Here is a 22,559-nt window from a genome sequence, read left to right as displayed (position 1 = left end):
CTCTCTTAACTGCTTTGCCCACAGTCTGCTTGCTCCTAATTGCCACACGCTAAGACAGTGGGTGCTGCTGGATTCAAGAGCAGGCGCCCAGCTTGGGGCTTGTCCTCACCTGGGTCCTGCTCCAGGACAGGGACAGCAGCTTGCATGGCGTGCTGGCACACTGGCAGCTACTGCACATGATTAAGGGACTATCAGCCAAGGGCTGCTGTTGGCAGGAGAGCATTGCAAACATCTGTGATCAGTGGGGGCTTGTACAGGTGGATGGAAAGCTGTTTCCCTTTCCCCAGTTTGAGTTTGCATGATGCCCTGCCAATGGGACAGACGATTTGGGGATGTTCGCAGTAGGGTTGGAGGGAGTCCACAGGGAGGCTGGATGTCCAGGTGCTGGTTGAGCTACTCAGGTGCTGACAGATAGTGTCAGTTCTGTAGGCTGCATAATTGAAAGTGCAGCAATCTTACCTGGGTTGTGATCCATGTAGGCTTCACCCCAGCTCTGTGAATAGTGTTGGAACCAGGTCTGCACTATTGCTTGCTCATCCTACACCACCACCCCCCCCCAGTACTGCCAAGGTACTGACATGCTTGTCTCCTTCCAATGATGGACAGGGTCCCTGTGTTCCCATACTCTTTCTTTCGTTTTTAATATTTGCAATAATTAGGCAGTTGAGGTTTTATTATAGCAGAAGGGTTTAGCATTTTAATGTTGTTTCACCTCCTGGATTGTCCCTATAGCTTACTTTTAATAACTAATTGAACTTACTATATTTAGCTTAAATGCTGTTTGTGGCTTTTGTGTACTTCTGTGGAGTAATGGTGGTACCTTAATAACATTTGATTAATTTAATACACCTGGATTTCTACAGCACAGATTTGTGATAGTAAAAAATAAGACACATTTGCTGTGAGGTTCTAGGCTTCTCTGGAAAACTTGTATTGTGACCCAGCTTATCATTCTGACTAGAAACTTAACTCTAATTCATCAGTTTTAATTGCATACAGAGACCTTGTGTGGGGTGGGGGAGGAGGGGTTTTAAATTCTAAATTGCACACGAAAACAAACTGTAAGTCAGATCCGCCTGTGCTCCTGCTAGGTAACATCCCACCTTCTCCATACTCGCTTTGTTAATACGTCCATTTCTCTATCTGTTCACCGATTGCATGTCCTTCCATACATTTCTCTTCCATTTTTCTCAACCATTTCTCTATCCTTTCATTCAGTAAGTTGGTATCGAGGACTACTAAGTATGGAACTCGGAATGAGACACTGGAAATGCAAATGTTTAATGGCTGTCTTAGGTGCTAAAATAGTGCGGGTGTCCAGGAGGAAATAAGACAGAAAACATTTTCGCCTCCCAGCAGCTGGGGAGAGAAATAGATACCGCATTAACAGACAGACCAGTCTGGACCCTCTCCTCGTGGGGATTCAGGTCTGGTGAGCGTACACTTTGAGAGTTGAAGGATGAGCAAGTACACACATTATGCTAGTCATGCCACAGTCAGTCCCAGTGACCTAAGGTGAGTAGTCTTACAAAGCCCAGCCCCAAGGTAGGATGAAGAACTGTGGCTGAACTGTGAGATTATTTGGAATTCTCTGACAGGCTGGGAATACCCAAAGTTTTAAGGTCTGTGGCAAGGTGATGTCTTCAGGATATCAATAGAAAACATTTTATGTCCCTTTTACCTGCAAGAGATGCTAAAGGAAATGTCTGGAACTAGTCATTAAGACATGTGAGGGGGCACAAGATCTCTCAGGAGATGCATGCTTTGGGGAAACACAAGACCTCTTAGATGACATATGCATAGAGTGACACTCAGGTCACCCTCTATGGCATACCCCACCTCTCACACTGTACTCCTAGTCTTCACAATTTCAAACCACCTCATAATCTCATCAGAGTTTCTCCAGACCATAGGAGAAGCCGTGAGAATGGTAAATGAGAAAAGGAATAGGTTGACTTCAAATTGCCTTGTGACCTCTCACCTCCCATCTCAGTGAACAGCCCATGGAAGCCTCTAAATGCACGAACTCTCCATTTTGCTAAACTTCGTACATTTTCTGTGGCTCGGATTTTCTTTACATGTCTAACCAGTGTACTTCTACCTTCTCCTCTCTTTGAAAAGAAAGTAGACTCAGAGGCCAGTAGAGATAAAGGAAAGAGCAGCCTATGCCTCGGCCTGGATCTAGTGTCTAATTTTCACGCCTCTAATGACCTTGGCCTCATACCTCAGCAGTTCTTGGATCTGCTCCTATTGTCCATGCAAATCACTGCAGTGGCCTTGGGTCTTGGCAGATAGATCAACTGTAAATAATTTGGCTTTAAAATGGATCAATTTGTCATTTTTAAGCCACATGAATTCTTTTCATCATCTAAGCTCCTAAGTGCTGCCTGTATTCATTTGCTCTTCCGAGCAAATATTTTCAGTTCACTTTATAAATCATTCTGTGAAATACTGATGAGATAAATTTTTTCCCATTTCCATTTACACAAACCATTGCGCCTTCCCCAATTTTCCTGACCTGACAGTAAGTAGTATGAGAATCATTCATTTTAGAGAGATAGGTACAATTTCATTCTAAAAGGTTTTGTGATACAAGTTCATGGCCAAGGACTCTTAAGGAGATTTTAAAATTAAGCCCATTTTCTTCTTCTAAGTTGGCTGAGATTTGAGAATCAGAAATGAAATTCTTAGTTCGAAAATATCACCCTAGTGACAGAGGTGACAATTGGTGACGTCTCTCTGGGTATGTAGCCCTCTCCCCAACCATTAACTCAAGCTGGAGTATTCTTGGGGAGAATGCCTTGTTTCCGTATTGGGGTTGTTTCTAAGTGGGGGGATCGGTGCTTTGTTTCTAAGGTGTCTTAGTGTCCCTCCTCTCTCCCACTGGGCCTGTCGGCAGTGCCTCGCCTTCATCGTGCCAATGTCCCAGTAGAAGCTACCGCAGGTGCAGAGTGACTTTAGATTCTCTGCTTCCAGTCATTTCTCTACGCCTATTTCCTACCCAGAAGCCTGAGCAAACTTCCTGGGAGTACATTAAGCCCTGGTGCATTCCTATATTGAGTGCACGAATGGATTCTCCCTCTATAGCTAAGAATGACGCCTGTCCTAACAATGTCGCACAAGGCACTTGCATTATCTGGCTTCCAAGTTCATGTCCAGCTCTCCCCTCCCCCATTCCCTCACAGTGTCACACTAGCTACTCATGCTAAAAACAGTCCAAGCTCATGGTGTGTGTGTTAGAACTTAGCACACGCTGGCTGGGTCCACTGCCAAACACTCTTTTACCCACCCATAAACCTGCTATCCAAAGGACATTGTGGTATGTTGTTTTCAATGTATTCTGAATGTTTGAGTCATTTCCTATCCATCTACACACAGACATTCATACTTGGATATAAATTCCAGGCAGTTAGTTGACATCTTTTTTATTTATCTGTTGTTTTCCGTAGTGCCTGGCACAGTGTGGATTATCCGTGTGTATTTGTTAGTCAAGTGAATAAATATGTGGCAGATAGTCACGCAGGCAGGCCTTGTCTGGTTTCTTGCGGGTGTGCTAGGTGTTCCTCTACCTGCGCACACTGGCTTCCTTTAGCAGGGCTAAAGCTGCAGCCTCATAGCTGCTTGTCTTTGAGCTAGTGTCTCACTTAGAAAAGTGAGGTGAAGGTAGTGCCCAGCTATAGCCTCATCACTCCAGGGGCAGGGGGAGGGGCAAGGGCAGGAGAATCCAGAGTTAGAGCTTAGCCTGAGCTACATAGTAAAACTTTGGGAAACATAACACACAGAGAGAGAGAGACAGAGACAGAAAGAGAGGGATCAAAACTATAAAGAAGAAGAGATGAATGATGTTCAGATTCAGTGCAGACCTAATTCTGTGTTGCCTCAGTTGAGAAGTGAATTTTCTTTCATGCCCAAAGCCTTCTGATAAGTAATAAAAAATTTTTTAAAAAGGTGGGAGGGGCATACAAACTGACTCTAAAGGGCCAGGAAGATAGCTCAGTTGGTAAAATACCTGCTTCGCAAGCATCAGAAATTCAAGTCTATTTCCTAGCATCTACATTAAGATAGATAGACAGATGGATGGATGGATGGATGGATGGATGGATGGATGGATGGATGGATGGATGAAACAAATGAGTGTATGGTGGTGTGAGCATGTAATTCTAGTACTGGGGGGGGTGCAGACAGGCAAGTGAGTTAGGTTTGATGGTCAGCCATTTTAGCTTAATCAGGGACCTCCAGAGTAAAAAAAAAAAAGACTCTTTCTCAACTGAAGCGCATAGCACATGAGGAACAACACCTGTGGTTACCCTCTGGCTTCCACATACACATACATGTACCTGGATGCATACAGCTATGTACATGTATCTGATTGCATGTGTATGTGCACAAACACACACCAAATGAGTTTAATTTGTGCACTCTATATAAATACCACCTTCTCTGTGTACAGTTTGGGGCTATAATAAAGGATGTCACAGAAAACGAAAACATTTCTGAAATGTTTGCACATATGCACATAGAGTACAACTCCAAAAAAACCCTAAAGTTTTCATGAGAGAATGCATCTTTAAATTGGGGGGAGTTGGCCAGTTTTTGAAATGACCATACAACAGGGCTGTATCTTACCAAGGTGAAAATCCAGAGAGCTTCCTGATTCCTGGACTGTAGCCCTTTAGTATGTCATCAAGTTAAGCCAGTGAGTGATGGTTCTGTGGTAAAGTATTTGGAGCACAGTCTCCAAAATTTTGGATATTCCCTTCACCAGTATTTTCTGATTGAGAGGCAACATTAGATGGCATTAAAGGAACTCAGAGACACAGTTTGACAGAGATGAAGCTTTGCTCTCTTATCCAAGATTATGCCTGTCATTTTGTTTTAAATCAGACTTAAATGATTCCTCTATGTCAAGGTGAGAAAGACTATTAAAATTTGAAAGTTGGCTAATGCGTTTTCAGTAGACTTCATCTGTATACTCCCTTTATAGCCAAACAAGTTCCCTACTTAAACTCAAGGCCAGGTCCTCTGTGTCTGAGATTTCTTGTGCTGAGATAATCATGCTAGGTCCTTAGAAACCCATGTGAACAACATGCATGACTCTAGGTGTGTGGCTCTTCTCATCTGGGTGAGAAATTCTTGACAGAAGCAGCTTATGTTGGGGTGGGCTGGGGGAGGGGGGAAGGAGGCTGTTATTTTGGCTCATGTGCTTCAGAACTTGAGTGGATCAGGGTGAGCAGGCATGGCTGCAGGACTGGCTCAGTCTCTGTCTGCACGCACATGAGCTGGCTGATCACGTGGTGACAGAAGAACAGCAGAAAGCTCAGGCTAGCACCAGAAAGACATTCTCATCTTCAGGGACCACCCCGGGAGACCCACTTCTGGTAGCTGGCCACATGTTCCAAAGGCTCCCCAACCTCCCAACAGCACCACCAGTGGGGGACCAAGTGCCTTGCCTCTGAGGAGTCCTCTCGCTTTCACCAATGGGCACAGTACAGTCAAAGCCGGACGCTTTCATCAGACTCCGTGTGGGACAGGGAGGAAAAGCGGTCTCATGCAAGAGGGTAAAGTTTGGTTTTCAGGGACAGGGACCCAAGAAGTCAGTGGTACACAGGCCACAAAGCACCCCACAGGAACAGCTACATGTGAGCATTCCTCCAGGCATACCATAGCATGCAGGCCTAGCAGGTGGAGGGTTAGTGACATCAAACGGAGACTGGAGCTTTCAGGATTAGAGACTTACCTCATCTGTGAAATGGACTCAGTGTTGATGGGCTCATCCTACAGTCAGACATTTGCCACTCTTTTAAGGAACAAAAGTAGGGTAGGCTTTTGAAGGCAAGTGTACGAGTCTGCAGGCAAACTCAGCTCCTGCAGCGAACGATTTGTTTTCGTCTTTAGGATGTCTCCTTAACAACATAAAAGTCACAGTGCACATTAATTCTAGTTACTAAAGTTCACTTCAAGATGAAATTCTCCTTTATTTTTCCTTACTTGTAAAATGCTACCTATTTAGTTACATATGTATGTGTGTATATAAAGATAAGCAGCGCTGAAAACTTAAAGGAAGAAACCTATCCATAGTACCATTTTTTTTTCTAAATATTGTCTTCTGTGTTCACACCAACAATGGATGCTGTGCCTGCTCTGTGATTGAGAGCCTTGTGAAAGACACACAATGAGAAACACAAATTGCTATGCATATCCAAAAGAGAACTAGTGCTGTTCTTGTCTTCAACATCTTCAGCATGTCACCCAAGGAAGGGACAGGGTAGGCACTACTTTTCAGGGCATGATATGAGGCCATAAGAGTGGATGTCAGTGGTCAGGAAGGACTTTAAAAGGTGGCAGAGTGCCTGTGTTGAGCCCTGGAGATGCTGGTCTCTAAATGCTTTACCAGCTGAAGAAGGAAAGGATGATGTTGTGTCATATTTGGTATCTTCGCCAGCTTACCTTTGCACGTGGCAGAACTAAACCTTTCAGAGTTCTAGGACCCTTAGAATATAGGCCTCACATTTTCCTCGCCTACAGAACTTTTCCAGAACCTGTAGTCAAATCTCTAGGTGTCAAGAGAAAATGAAGGAGCCTGAGCGGTGTCTGCCAATAAAATGCTTACTGCATAAATATGGAAACCTATGATCTTTTTGGACTTTTCTTCCTCTACTTATTTCAAAACAAGGGTTAAAAGGCAAAAGGGCCATGGGCATTTCTAAAAAGGAATGAAAGAAAGATGGAGGACACCTGAGGGGAGAGCTAGGATTAGAACTATGATAGCCTCTGGTAGCAGAGCTCCCGGGGACCAGAACACACGGTCAGGGTCTTCTAAACGTCTTTACAAACAGTTCTGTAGTCTGCGTGAAGCGGATGGTGATGCACGCACGTGCACACAGACACACACCAGGATCCTCACTCCTGATAATGAAGCATACAATGCATGGTGTTTTTTGCAAAGGAGACAGAACTCCAGCATAGCATTTGCAAGGATAAAACCATTACCTGGGCCTTGGTTGTACTCTCCGTCACCTCAGAACAGCTCATAAAACGAAAGTCAGGGCTGAGCTGGTTTCAGTGGTCGGGAACTTGACTCTGCCTTTGAAGTCAATGCAAGGTAATTAAACTTTGAAAGGTAATTAAACTTTGGACAAGTTGCCAGTCTGGAAAGACTGACCCCTGCAGGGTAATACCTATACGTACATCAGGTTTGCTTTTGACTTTTCGACTCACAGTAGTAATTCAAGAGGTAGAAAGCAGTGCTTTTAGAACTGATTCACCAAAGACTACAGAAGCTCTTGACCTGATGGTTCTCTGCACATGAGTACCTGTGTACTGTGACTTCCTAATGCTCTGACCCCCGTCTCTGCTGGAATGGAACTGGCGGAAACCTTTAGAGCAGAGCAGATATTTTATTACTAAGAGATACAGCATATGGAGCCCCAAGAAGCATTTTCAGCCCTGATTGTATTGCTTGTGGATTGTACAGGCTTACATCTGAAACACTTTATGGTATTTTGAGTCACATATTTTTATCAGGAAGTGAGGGTGTCAGAATAGATGACAATAAACAAGCCCAGTATATCTTCCCGAGAACTTACAACAAAAATGAGATTTGTTTCCTTGTTACAGCCCAGAAAACAGCATGGGCTATAGTTATGTCTTTCTGTCTCGTCCACCCCTCTGTCTTCCTGCCAATCACTTGAGGATTTATCTGCATTTGGCATTTGGCTGGAGAAAGGTAGAAGCCAGAGTATGTCCTTTTAAGTGGGTGTGTGTGGGTGTGGGTGTGAGAGAGAGAGAAAGGAGAGAGAGGACACAGAGTCACTGAGCAAAGGCAGAGTGGGGAGAGGTGCCTGCTGGAGAAGCCACAGTCATCTTCCTGTCTTGTCCCCTCACTTGCTTTCTTGCAGCAGCCACTGGAGAGGAAAGACAGCCAGAACAGCTCCCAGCACAGTGTCTCCAGCCACCGGAGCCTGCACACCGCATCCCCGAGCCACGCCGCACAGGTCCTCCCTGAGTACCCACCCGCAGACACCGCTGCTCCAGATCAGACCGACGGCTCTGGGCAGAAAAAACCAGATCCTTTTAAAATCTGGGCCCAGTCCAGGAGCATGTATGAAAACCGACGTGAGTAATGCCTGGGTTCCTGCTTCCCCATGCTCTAGCTTCCTCTTAACGGAAGAGGCCTAGGGAGTCAAGTGGATGAAGGCAAAGAGGGTGGAAAGCAGAGCTTCTCAGAGCAGATGGAGTCTGCTGGTTGGCTGTGTAGATGATGTGTCCAGTTGGAGGAAGCCTGGGTAAAGTCGTGGTTGGTAAGGGAACTGTCTTCAGCTCTTTCCCAAGTGCTCTGCACTCCTGTCTGGAGAAGCTGCTCCAGCACACCACAGAGCACAATTGTGGTTGTGGGTTTATGAGAAGAGGTCAGGTGCTTTCTTTTGTGGCCTTCAAAAATACTGGTAATGTTTTGTTTTACACTCTTCCATCTTTGCAAACATTTCCCTCAAAAAGGTGAAGGGGAAAGAAAAAAAAACTCACAGAAAATGACTGTAGCTTAATTATCTATATAATAGTCAAGTGTACTCTTTGTCCTACCTTTTTATTAAAATGGATTTGGAACTTCCCAGACCTTAAAAACCTAAACTCCTCTCCATATTCCCCTTCTCTGTTTTTGGAAGAAATGATTACTGGGGAAGTTCACCACCAGTGAACTTCATTCAGTCGTTTTCATTCTTTCACCAATGCAAGTCCCCCAAATGCCCCAGGCGTAGGAGATGCATAGCAGGCCTTTTGGAGGCTTTGCTGCCTCTGACATTTTCTCTCGAGCTAGCTGGTTAGTGTGCCCTGGAATGGGACAGAATGTGTTAGGAGGGCAGGCAGTATATTCCTGTCCCGGAAGAAGCTGAGAGAGAAAACAGCATTGCTGTGCCTGGCCACCCTTGGCATGGATTTTTTTTTTTTCCCTAGCTACAGCTGTGGTCACCTCCATGGAGATCTGCAGCTCAGGGACTGTATGAGAGGTTAAGGGTTCTTTCTTCTCTCACCAACCTGTCTGACTCGGCTGTGCAGCGTACATTTGCTGGCTGAAGGGTGTTTTGGGAGACTCCATTGTTCTGTGACTCAGATAAAGGGAGTAAGACCAGCAGCCCCGGAAAGAAACGTTGACCAAACCTTTTGCTAAAGCTCATCAGCTAGAGGGCACATGGGTCCTCACCTCTTGCTGATTATCAGCTGTTAGAGGTCCCTTGAAGCAGCCTCACCATCAGTACAACAGCGGGCCATTAGACAGGCTGCCGTACTGGCCCAGGTTCACAATGCTGACAAAAGCCAGCTAACTTGAAAATGGACTTGCTTCACCTGCCCCAGATGAGGAAGGCACCATCAAAGTACTCTGGAAGCCAGGCTAAGGGAAATCTTCCACAGCTGCAGCAAATGCTAACTACACAGCTGAGCATCCTTTATTAAAAGTGCTTGGGACAGGAAATGCTTCCAGTTTCAGACTTGAAAATATTTGCTTATCCACAACAAGGTAGTCTGAGAATGGGACCTGAGTCCAAATTTCAAATCCACTTATGTTTCATATATCCCTACACAGAAATCCAGAAAGTCATTTTAGACCGTATTTGCAGTGATTTTATCTGTGAATGTAAGTTTTATGGTATGGTGTTTTCTTCTTGTCAGTACTTACAAGCTTTGGGTTTGAGGTTTGAGGTTTTCAGATCAGGCTGCTATAGGCCTGGCCTTCACACCAGGAATCCTCTGCAATTGTAGTAATTTCTCTTTAAAATACCACTGAAGGAATGCCTTCTCAGGGAGAAGGTTCCATGTTCCTTTCACATTTCTCTCCAACCATGTGGCTTCTTCAGTTGATGACCCAACTTCAGGGGATGTTGAACGCTTGCTTTATTGAGCATGCCCCTGCTTTCTTCAATACAGCACACATTATGATTGAGTTTTCCATGTTCTAATCATAATGTGATAAAATAAATCATTCCCTGTAGTACTGGCAAGACCTCCTGGATTGACAGGACACTTCAAACCCACGCTCAATGGTAGGCTCATTCACCCTGAAGCATCAGTATTTCTTGAGACTTGGATATTTTATTCAACTTTTAAGAAAGTTTTCACCAGGAAAAGAATTTAGAATATCCAGCATGGCCAGAAGCAATTGCTATAAGCACTGACATGACATTGCTCAAATAGCGGTCAGACTGAAACATTTGGAATGGTTCCGTTTTTGTTCCTTTGCTTTCTTTAGCATCTAAGCAATCAGGTGCAGCCGCACGGGGCAGAATCAATGCCTCTTTGGTGATTAGAAGTTCTGTAATTGAGTGATAGTAGCAGCCTAATGGCTGTTCTGATCTGCATGGATTTTTTTCTTCTCTGCTAAATGAGAATAATGAAGACACCCCCCTTCAATTATTCTGTCTCTATCACAGGTTTTCTTCTTCCCATGGTATCTGCTGATAAACCTATATCAGTCATGCCTTTGAATTAGTACTTTGTTTAATCTCAAATTTATTTCTCCCATTGCCCTAAGTTATTTTGTATTTTGTCTTTTAAGAACATTAAAAAAAAGAAAAGAAAAGTAGTCTTGATGCATGGAATTACCTCCCCATCTCTTGATAATAAAAGCAAATGCTGGAAGAAAATTAAAGTAAGACACAACACATTAATTATACAAATGTTGAAAATACCTTTTCATTTTTATTGAACATCATTGTTAAAGGCAATGTAGGTATAAACACACAGCTGACCACTTTCTTTACATGGTCTAACTGTTTCACAAAATACCATCCTATCAGTTTGGCCATCCGCCAAAATAGCAGTGTCAAAAATGACTTAATCTGAATTACAGATGTGTTAATGAATCCCTTTGAAGGATTTCGATGTTAATTAAAGATTTGATGTCCTTTAAATAAGCCATCTTGCCCATCTTATATTTTCTCAAGATAACATGCCAGTGGGATCCATGTCTTTAAAAATGGCATGGTTGGTCTTATTAGCAGATGTTCGTTCACGCAGTCACCTAGTGCACAGCAGCGCTTACTACAAAAGGAACGGCAAATCTTGTAAATAAAGTTTTTCCCTGTTTGTGATACAGCTTGAAAAGAAAGCAGTCAAACTGTCATTTGAACGAACATTATAAAGCTGTCCTTCAGGGAGTCGTGCTTACAAATCTGACACCAGGATTTTAAGATGATTATAACAATTTCTCTCTGTGTGTTCATTCAGATCCGACAGATTCCGTGATTGCATCTCAAACATAAGAAAGACTATTCTGGTTTGAACTGCCTAGAATTCACCAGGGCATGCTTCAGTCTCAGAACGGATTCTCTCAGGAACCAATATCCCCCTCAATAAGTGCTGTTGTGTAGTGGTGGCTCCTATATACTTACACTGTCTCAAAAGGCAAAGAAGGTTTACGCAGCCTTCTGTTGTTCATGACTGAAACAAGGTCATTCAGTAAAAGCCTTAATTAAACATAAGGAGCCTGTGATGCTAATAGAAGTCACAGGAAACTCTCAGTGTTTGATTAGCTTTTTGACAAGCAAAGCACCATAAAAAAAGAAAAAAAAAAAAGGGGGAAAATCAGAACCAAACTACAGTCCTTTATACTCCATAGCGGTCATGACCTTTGTTGTGAAGCTGAACTGCACATCCCTTATCAACCACAACTAAGCTAACGTGAACTAAGAAAGAACATATATTAAGCTTTACACAATTGTGAAATTGATATTCCAGCTATGTCACCTTCGCCTGCATCAGGATTGAGCAAGGGTGAAAGAGACAGAGAAATCAATTCCACGAATTTTGGAGAATGTCAGAGTAAGGATCTGCTGCAAACTTGTGTTTCTCCACTATCATCCATCCTGTTTGATGTTCCCATCTGTCTGGGGAGAGGTTCACAGAAGTGAGGGAAGATGAAAGTGCATGAAGGGGTGTTTTTAGGCATGTGTTGGCCAAGCATGGGCCAAACATCAGATGAGATTAGGGTGGCATGTGTTTGCGATCTGTAGATGCATTGTGTGTCTGTGGCAGTGGAGACACCAGGGGCCTGGTGACCTCACTCTCACTGAGTATCAAGGAAAGTCATTCTGCTACTTTGTTAAGTGACCATTACCCATGCCAGAAGCAGATTAGCCAGAGACTGTCCCCTCAGTGAGGATTTAAAATGCAAATGGCTGGATTAGAACTCTGAAGTTCTCCAAGATTAGCCTCACAAAATACCAATAAGAAGAAAAAATGTGATAGTAAAGTGAGGAAAATGGCTCCACCCTGCTGCTCTCTAAAATACAGTTCTTCGAAAGTAGAGAATGAAACATTTGGGGGAACTCATTGCAAAACCTTAGTACTTCTGATATGAAGAGATAGTATCATAGGAGATAAAAGTTGAATACCATAGTATATTTCAGTATCAATCAACTGAGGTTATATTTATTTGGGCACTTGGTATTCAATTGCTGAAAGAGTAAGATTGTTAATATGCTAAAATGAAAGTACCAGAAGACTTCCTTTGTCACGTGTCTATCTTGGTGTTTGTGTCTATGTTTCCTAGCTCATTGTTAATATTTTTATATCCCAAGTGTCACGGGGAATCTTTCTTTTCAACAGAAACTCTTTAGATCAGTTTACCATTGTCTTCTTGACTCTTGAGAGAAAGCAAACTTTTTTTTTCCAGTGGACTAACTCAGGTGATTGACCCGATCTGTTGAGTCTTCTTGGTATACCATGATAGCTGATACCTCATTGCAACACAAGGCAGAAACACGATACGTTTTTGTTGTCCCTGTAGGATGGACAAATGATACTGTGTTCATGTGATGATGAGAAAAAGGGATCTGGGCGAAAGCCATTGATTGCGGAGACTCTTTAATTGCTCCTAGAAAGCTCCAGCAGCCATGTGGTCTTTTGGTGCTGGTTTCCTTCCCTGGGTAAACCAAAAGACAGAACACCCTCTGACTTCACTTGTTATTTCAGTGAGGTGATTAACTGCAGGTACCATTTACTAAGCTACTCACGCAGGAATGAATACATTCTATATATAATGGGCTCAAGGAAACGGTAGTCTCTGATTGTTTCAGTGGGAGCACCCTGATATAGCTGAGTTCACCTGCCTTGGCATTTTGCGAGTTAGCCTCAGCATTTATAATAAAACGGATTGGATACACACACGCAGGTAGAGCCCCAGTATTAAAGTAGCTCAAGCAAAATATCAGGTTCTGAGTCCTCTGCCTTGTGCTCACCTATTCATCTTGTTTCCCTTGGATTATTCATTTATTGTGCATCTCAGGCCACAGGCAAGCACTAAAAAGCAACAATTTTCCCCAATGTGAATTCTAAGTGATGATTTCTGTCTTTTTCTATTCCTCCATATAAAATTGGAGAAGATAGGAATTAAATTTGTAGGCCTAGATACTCCTATGGCCCAAAATACAATTAATGAAGCAAATAGGAAAGAATATGGAAACAGTAATTTAGTGCCTCCTTTAGGGTTCACTGCAAGTAAATTATAATGCATTTTCTTTAACTAAAAGTTGTATCACTTTATAGACTATAAAGCACCTTGTATGTACACTAAAATGCTCACTAAGAATGTCGTGGAAGTGACCCCTCTTAGCATCTCAGTGAATTGGCGGTGCAGTTATGTACAATGACTTCATGCACAACAAGCATTTTCTTCCGGAATATACTAAAAGCTTCGTTTTAAAGCACTAGGCCATTACTGAGTGTTAAATATAAAATAGCGACTTACTGAAATGAATAGTAATAATTATAATGTTCAAATACCACAGGCAAATTAAGGGAAAGTTGTAATTTCGTGATGAGATACAGTTAATTGTTCAGAAGTTTGTCATCGCTTGACCCTAAGGGCATGAAAGTCTGGCAACTGGGGTCATAAGACTTAAATCATATTAAACTCTACAGTTACAAGTCCTAGGGTTGTTCTGTTTTGTTATGGTGCCAGGAATCAAACCCAAGGAGTGGAGAAGGACAGGCCATACCACTGAGCTGTACATCCCATAGCCCTTGAAAGTAACATTTTTTCTTACAAAATTGATATCCTATCAAATTACTGATGTCATGGTCTTGATTATACTAAAAAGAAGAGAATAATTTAAAACAAACTAGAAGTTCTTTTTAGCCCAAACCATAATACTTATCCTCTCAATAAAATAACATTTAAAGGAACTTTCAAATCCGTAGAGCCAGCTTCCCTTCCCGGGTGACTCAGTGCTTGTGATTCTATTTGTGGATCCTTGCTTTGTCGTGCAGCGTGTAGTGGTTTAATCCACTTGGTTCCTGTTGCAGCAACACTGGAGAGACCCTAGCTGTCCCTGATGGTGTGAGCTAAGTTAGGAATTTATCAGGCAGTTATGGCCCTTTGGAGCACTGCAGAGCTGACTGACCCTGCTCCTTCCTGTGCCTGTTGGCTGTGTCACCCACCTGTGACCTTTTCTGTAGCAAAGTTGCCTGTGTTGGGAAGCTTTTATCTGTGCATTCATCATCCATCTTGGTCCTGTAATTGTGCCCATCTTAGACACATGATCTTTTTTATTAGTGAAATGATCTCTCTCCCTTCTTCCTTCTCTGCAGTTCCAGATTACCAGGAACAGGACATCTTCCTCTGGAGGAAAGAGACCGGATTTGGATTTAGGATTCTGGGTGGAAATGAGCCAGGGGAACCTGTGAGTCTTTTATCTGCTTTTCTCCCCACTGTTATTTGCTAAGACTTCAAAGCAAAGTGGCAGCAATGACGGATCACCAAGATAGGAGTCCAGCTGGTTGTGGCCCTGGCTCTTTCATCTTGGGTAGTATGGATCTCATACTGGCTTTTTGTGGAGCTTCATTTGTTGCTGTTGTTATTTGTCTTGAAGAAGAGGGGAAGTGATGTTTTCTAAAGATTTTGTGTGAGGTAGGGGGTTGCAGCAGCTGGGCCTCACACACACACACACACACGAAGAGTGAAAGCAGAAGGCACAGTGGGCATCATCTGACAAGACAGCAGCCTCATTCTTGTGGGCAAGTCTGTGGTGTCTGCAGTAGGTTGAGGATTTGTGTAGTTGAGAAGAAGGCTTAAGGGTCTGCATAGTGAATAGCTAGACTACAAAGGGAACTTCCCTCAGCAGTACTAATGGCCCTGAGACTCAGTTTCTTAGAGTAAATTTAATTTAACATCACAGGGTCCTTTGAAAGGAAAACAAAGGAGAAGCATTGTTGATCCCTTTGGAAAGCCCATTATTCATTGAGCAGTTACTGTGTGTGGTGTGCTCACTAAAAACTTTTAACAACTGTTCTCTCCTTTATCCAGAATGTATCCCTGTTTTTTCAAACCGGAAAGTAAATGTCCCCCAAAAGGTTAATTAACTGGCCCAAGGTCACAGAGCTAGTATAAATGGGGGGATTGCTAAGGCCCAACACCTTCGTCTTTTTGTTCACACCCCTCCTAAACTCTGAATGCCATATAAAGAGAATGAAAACATTAGTGAATGGTGAAACAGCAAGACATTGACTAAACATTCCTCTGCCTTCTGGTGCTAGAAGATGGCAGAAGTGGGAATGCCAGGCCAGACTGCTTCATTTTCTTCTCATTTCACAATGTTTAGTGAGTTGCCCTGTTGCTAAGCAGACAGTACCAGACCCTTAAAGAAAAGAAGTATTGATATCATTATCAGGGCTTAATGCAAGTGGGGTCCTTGGTAGACAGGAAAGGAAGAAAAGGCCTTATAAGTGGGAGAATAAAGTGACTGTTTCTCCAGAGTAGAAGAGGAAAAAGTGCGTGATTGACAGATCACAGATGTATTTATGTCAAAGAGGAAGGCAGGAAATGGTTATTCTTTCCACTTCTTAAAAACTGCCACAGCACCTGGCACAATGCCGTGTACACAGTGGGTGCTCAATTATTGTTTGTGGCAAGCGTGTGGATATGAATGAATGAACTGAATTATTTCTAGAGATGTACGGCCCATCAGTCTTGATAGTAAAACCAACAGGACAATGTTTCATCCATCATCTAATTACTCAACAGATTTATATCGGTCACATCGTACCACTGGGTGCTGCTGACACAGACGGCCGCCTGAGGTCTGGAGATGAATTAATCTGTGTGGATGGGACACCAGTAATTGGAAAATCACACCAGCTTGTGGTCCAGCTTATGCAACAAGCTGCCAAGCAAGGCCACGTCAATCTCACAGTGAGGCGTAAAGTGGTGTTTGCTGGTATGTTTTTCATTCATTCCTTCAGACCATGCTCTTGTCGTGTTTGTGTCTGCCTCCTCAAGCTTCTATTTTAGCAAATGTTTGCAAATGTGATCAAGCTCAGAATTTCCAGATGGTTTGCTTCTCTCCAGCCCTGCAGAAGTGCTGTCATTCAAAAGTACGTTAATATGCTGATTGCATATGCTTCAAAAGAATTCCAGAAGAATGCTAGTGGAATATACATCCCCTGCCTCTTGCCCCCTCACCAACCAGAACTGACCCTTCCTCTTTAGTGGATGAGAAGCCTCATCCAAAGAGCCCATCAGGAGCGTGAGAAACGGTCAGCTCCAGATTCAAAGAACAGAAGCTAGGTTTGGACTGCAAAATGAGCTCACCCTGACACAGCACCTTGCTGTTGCCTCACTTGTATTCATCAAGGCTTTTCTTTTTCGTTAACGGGAAAGCTGAGGAGCTGGCCAGTTCTAGGTCGTCCCTGGTTCCTCTGCAGTTTTCAAAATAACCTTTGAGGCTTAACTCAAAAAGAACACTCCTCCAAATGCTTTCAGGTTTAGAGCGTCCAGGAAGCGTCCAGCCATGCCTGTGGCTCAGAGTGTATTTCCGTATCTCACTCCGGCACTTTAAGAAAGCCGTTACGTTAGCCTGTTCTTTCCTGAAAGCATATGGACTTGTTCGCCTTCGCCTGCAGCCTCCACTCAAAGCCTGAACAACGGAATCTAGAAGAGGAAGCTTCATTGCTATGTCAGATGAATTACTGAAGAAGTATGATGTGAAAGCCTACGAGTTCTCTGCAGCCTTGACGGTAGTGTAGCAAGCACCTACCGGGTAAAATTAATTGGTACTTAGAAAAATACTAACATAGCTTGTTTTAAGTGATACATAATCAATTACAGAATGAAGTTATTAAATGCCAGTGTAAGAGGCTAATGGCAGCCATTGCAAACAGCCCTTCTCCACCACCGATAATGTCCTCATAAGGAACGCATTCGCCGAAGTTCTTAGCATGGTATTCCATGCAGCCAGTGGCAGTTGGCTAGTTTGTTTTTGGTTTGAGATGAGTTGAAAACTATTTGATTTCCCTGGCTTAAATTAAAGTAGTAAGGCAATGTAATTTCACTTTATTGTTTCAGTTTTTTGAAAGCCTTAAACATTTGGGATATTTACTGTGTTCGTCCTATGCAGACATTATAGGAAATGAATAGGTCAACAGATAGCCAGCAGAATGGATAAGGCAGAATGGCCAGCACTGGTAAGGGTCCCCAAAGCATTGTTATTTAATGCTGAGGGTTTCGCTTCCTGAAGCTGACAAAATTCTAGAAACAGAGCATGATGACATTTCCATAACCGTGTGAAAACACCTATCCCCTGAGCTACATGTAAGAGCTGTTAGGTTGTAAAATTTGTGTTTCCCACCATTAAGAATATCTATGAAAGTTAGAGCTTTGTGGAATAAATGTAATCATAGCCACAAACCTACCACAGTACCTATTGATGTTGGTACCTGGCTCTGCCTATGGTGTGGACTATTTAAGAATGTTTTGCCCAGCCAGCTGACCCGGCAGTGATACCGGAAGGATGACTGGTGTTGGGAGGAAGTTAATGCCTGTGGCTCTGTGATTTAGAGGAGATGTGTACTGCTGGGAGCTGGGGAGAGCAGTTAAATATACTTAACATGGGGTCCTCGTGAATCCATCTGTGCGAACCTCAAAGGTACAACCCCTAGCAGCCTCCTACCCAATGAAAAAGTAAACACTGAGCAAACAGGTGACTCAGGGAATGACTGAGTGAGGGAACCTGTGAAGCTCGGATGACAGCCTTCACTGGTACAGCTCATACCAAAGTCCGCTCACAATTCCCTCCCACACAAGGGAAAGGTCAGAACTGGATGTTGCTATAGACTGAGTGGCATTGTGGGTGTTGTCGTTGTACTGTCTACTCTGTGCTTTTTGGGAGTTCTCTTTGGGGGGGTCAATGTGCAGTCAGCCTTCCTGGAGCCTGACTGTTGGCACGGCTGCTTTTCGTGCCCATGTTCTCCGAGACAAGGCGCCCATCGATAGCATCTTACAAGTGGGAAAGGTGGAACCGGTGGCTGGGCCCATCTTCCAGGGATTTCAAACGGTTTAGACACACATCTCTCTTGCAGTCCCCAAAGCAGACAATGAGGTGCCCTCGCCAGCCTCATCGCACCACAGTAGCAACCAGCCCGCCTCTCTGACGGAAGAGAAGCGCACGCCGCAGGGCAGCCAGAACTCGCTCAACACCGTGAGCTCTGGCAGCGGCAGCACGAGTGGCATTGGCAGTGGTGGTGGCGGGGGCAGCGGCGTCGTGAGCGCCGTGCTGCAGCCTTATGATGTGGAGATTCGGCGCGGGGAGAATGAGGGTTTCGGGTTCGTCATCGTGTCCTCCGTGAGCAGGCCTGAAGCGGGCACGACCTTCGGTGAGTGCTCCAAAGGGGGGGGCTCAGCAGTTAAGGATGCTTGCTGCTCTTACCGAGGATCGGGGCCTATCTTTCAAAAGAGAGGAATGCCTTAATGTTTTTTCTCTTCAAATAATAAAAAGTGTTAATTGGAGAAGGAGTTTATTCGGTAGGTTTTTTTTTTTGGGGGGGATCTCCACCCCCTTTTAGCTTTCTTTCTTAATGTGTGGTCCTGTACAACTTCCAGTACACACAAGATTTATGTCAAGTGTGGATAGTGGCCCCTTGGTAGTGTAAAAGACTGTATACTTTTTGCCAAAGAAAGACTTCAGAAAGCTCCAGAGTGGAGGATATCATTAATTTTAACAGCCTCAGAAAGTCATGAGGATTTTAAAAGCAGCAGATGTTTGCAAGAATGCCTAGAAAAAGTGGAGATGTAAGAAGTAAAAAAAAAAAAAAAAAAAAAATATTACTTATGAAACTCCTCCATCTCATGTCTGTCCTTTCTTTATCCCTACCTGAAAGCTGCTGATCTTTTAAATGATATTTTATTGTTGCTCTAGACTGACTAAACTCTTGAGTTGAGTCATTTGACTTGGGGTCTTATTTGGGTCTTGGATTTAAGTTAAGTATGAATAACGTTTTGCAACCTTCTCCAAGTACTCTCTCCTGGGTGCAGTCATAAAGGCAGACAGGAACTCAGATGCTTCTAAGAACCCAGCTGAGTCTAAGAGTCTCTTCCCTGTTGCAATGGATGTCCACCGTTCCTCCTGATTCAGACCCTTGTCTTCTCCCTAGTGCGCTGGAAGGTGATAGGAGACAGACAAGTTACTATACAGGCTTCAGGTTTACGTCAAATGGCCTGGCCCCATACGGCTCACGGGCCAGTGGTCTAGGCCGCTCATTGGCTTAAGTTAACAAGAGGCTACACCCCTTTAACATTGGATCCCATAGAACCCACTCTGTTTCCAGTGAGCCTTGATAAGTTGCTTCTTGCTAACGGGGGCTCTCAGCCTGGTCTGCACGTGTGTGACCGCAGTAACAACACCCATTACTAACCATGCCTTTCTGAGCTGCGAAAATCAAGTCATCACAGCATGGCACAATGCACGACCCAGCATCAAGGCACCCGTTTTATTTTGCTTTGCTTTGAAATGAGTCTCAAAGACTTTTCTGCTGACTTTAAAAATAACAAGAAGCAGGGAGTAGAAATCCCAAATTGTTTTCCTCAAAAATCTACCGTGTACCCCATAATGTGCTCAGTTTTACCACAGTTCTCCTTCTCAGTCTCCAGAAAGAAAAAGCAGGTATGTTAGACGACAGGCTCTGCGTTGGATGATGGGTCTCGCTTCCTTTCACTCACAGTTTGTTCTTTGGTTATTTTCCTTGGGTTCTCACAATCAGCGAATTACGCTTTGCCTAACCCCTTGCATGAGACTGCCAAGCTCTGCAGAGCCTTTCTTCAAGCCTGCTGTCTGAGACCTTCAGGCTGCCGTTTGTCCTTGGAGCCACGCTGCACTGACTCCAGGACCTTGAATTCCATACACACATTTCCACTGCACCTCATTCAGCGACAGCACACTTGCTCTTTAGAATTCTATGGATTTGGCATTCCATTTTAGTGACACAGACACTCAGTCAACTCCTCTGTTCGCAGTCAAAGGAATCAAGGTGTATTTTTCAGATAGTTTCTCCTTCAGTCAAACTTATAATGAAGACATCTGCAGAGGTGACTTTATTGTCTCCTCTTTTAATTTTGTCAGCATTCCCAAAAAGGTGGCTCAACCACAGAGCTGTTTTGGTAGTTCTGAGAAAGAAAATTCTAAAAGTCTGTGTATAAAACGTTGGAAATCAGCCAAGCAGTTGGGGCACTTGGAAGACAGAAGGAGGCAGATTGTTGTGAGTTCAAGGCCAGCCTGGTCTACAGAGCTAGTTCCAGGGCAGCCAGGGCTACACAGTGAAACACCATCTCAAAAAACAGAACAAAAAACAAACAAAACACATACACACACACACACACACACACACACACACTGGAATTCATGATACTAAACCTGGTTATACTCGAGTGCTCCTCAAAAACAGCCCTCCCAAAAGAGCAGATCCCTTTCATTCTGTTTTAAATAATAATATAACGTATTATAATGTATTATAACATAATAAATATATATGTGTGTGTATTTATAGCATATTAAAATATAATGTGTTATAACATATAATACGTTACACCGTATTATATATATATACACCGTATATATATGTGTATATATATATGTATACACACATACATATACACAAATATGTGTGTATGTATGTATGTATGTATGTATATGGGTGTAAGTCAATGAGTAGAAAGTAGACAGTTAAAAGAAGAGGTCTGGGAATGACTTGAGGCTAGCTTTGGTCTGCTATCCTCAGCATGAGTAGGTGCTAGATTTTCACTATGTCCCTTTAAGGGAATTTGTTCGTGGGGCAGTTAGAGGATCAGGGCTAATGAGCCCACCAGGGCCTCCCTGAGAGCTCAGGGCTTGGGCTGATTGAACAAAGGTCCCAAGTGGACCAGTAAGTGTCAGTGCCAGTGCTTTCCTGGCTCATCTCTTGCAGTTAGGCCCTTTCCTAAAGCTTTCATCAGCGCACACAGAGAGCAAAGGCGTCGGTCCACTTTGCGTTTTCAGATTGAGCGTTTAATGCTAGCAGACTCTTAACCTCACCAGAAGTCCAGTGATTATTTTTGTAAATGGAGAAAGAACAAAACATTGGCAGAAGCTTTAGTAACAGTTGGCAAAATGAAGTGACAGGAACAGACTGGGTAAAAGCATCCATCCCAGCTCTGAGGTTTATATTTACGGCCCCAAAATAAACCAACGGCCACCAAGTTATTTTGGGGTCTCAAGACTCAAGTTGCCAAATATCCCAGATTCTAATTGTTTTAAGGACAGAAACTGGGGATTTGCCATCGTTTTAAAACAGGAAAGGACTGTGACCTTGAGCTCTAGTCTCAGGGTTGTGGCTTTTTAGACGCCCTGAGTATTGCCAATGTTTTGAGCATCAGCATAGAACTCTCCTTTAATAACATTTGCTTAATGCTTTAATTAATTAACACTTAACCTTCTCTTTCCCTTTTCAACCCTTTTTTTCCTCCCTTCACCGTGTTCCCACATAACTTAAAAAAAAAAAAAATTAAAACTCCGTACCAAAGCAGGCAATGCATGTGTGGCTATGCCTCACAAAATAGGTCGGATTATTGAGGGGAGCCCTGCCGACCGCTGTGGCAAGCTGAAAGTAGGAGACCGGATCTTGGCAGTAAATGGATGCTCCATCACCAACAAATCCCATTCTGACATTGTCAACCTAATCAAAGAAGCGGGCAACACAGTGACCCTCCGCATCATCCCCGGGGATGGTAAAGTATACTGCTATCTCTCATTCCCTTCTCTCTCTCATCCTCCCCCATTTGTGTCCATGTAATTCAGTGTTTGATTTTGATATAGAGGCAGCTTTATCCATCCCCAACTAAACATGTCTATCAAGCGAGCCAGAGCCATTGTTACTAAACTCTCACTCTCTGACCTAATTAATCCTCTCGGCCTGTGATCCCATCTTGATGCAGATGAAAAAAAAAAAAAATTCCAGAAAAATCTTCAACTTTCTCCGTTTATTGTTCCCCCCCACACCTTGCTCTTCTTGTTTTCAGAGCTATAGGAAACTCTTTCCTGTGGGTAGTGATGATCTGACAGTCTAGCTGAAAATTTGGGGTTTTTTAAAACAATCACTGAAATATGACATCACAAAGCCTACCTAACAACAGTGTAATATGTTGCTGAACAATGCCAATAAGTTCAAAAGACGTGAATTTTAAACAGATTTAAATCTGTTTTAATTAAATTTTAAACAGATTTAATATCAATACTTTTGATTTAATGAACAGTTTCTAGGCC

At 43.3% G+C, this 22,559-nt stretch overlaps 1 protein-coding gene across 42 annotated transcripts in view; it reads left to right on the top strand.

Annotated features, from left to right (window-relative positions):
• Positions 1-22,559, top strand: part of Magi1 (membrane associated guanylate kinase, WW and PDZ domain containing 1) — a 603,374-nt gene that overhangs the window by 563,517 nt on the left and 17,298 nt on the right. For 14 of the 42 annotated variants that reach the window (XM_060383792.1, XM_060383791.1, XM_060383785.1 and 11 more), the window contains 6 exons: positions 7,899-8,115; positions 11,731-11,814; positions 14,584-14,675; positions 16,016-16,208; positions 18,349-18,642; positions 21,821-22,024. In XM_060383792.1, the coding sequence (XP_060239775.1) occupies positions 7,899-8,115; positions 11,731-11,814; positions 14,584-14,675; positions 16,016-16,208; positions 18,349-18,642; positions 21,821-22,024 (1,084 nt within the window). The remainder of the gene's footprint in view (positions 1-7,898; positions 8,116-11,730; positions 11,815-14,583; positions 14,676-16,015; positions 16,209-18,348; positions 18,643-21,820; positions 22,025-22,559) is intronic. The other 28 variants (XM_060383794.1, XM_060383786.1, XM_060383783.1 and 25 more) reach the window with 9 other exon arrangements.

Source organism: Meriones unguiculatus, chromosome 5 (genome assembly GCF_030254825.1).
Source record: "Meriones unguiculatus strain TT.TT164.6M chromosome 5, Bangor_MerUng_6.1, whole genome shotgun sequence".
NCBI lineage: Eukaryota > Metazoa > Chordata > Mammalia > Rodentia > Muridae > Meriones > Meriones unguiculatus.
Note: the sequence above shows the minus strand (reverse complement) of the source record. Positions and strands in the feature narration are given on the sequence as shown.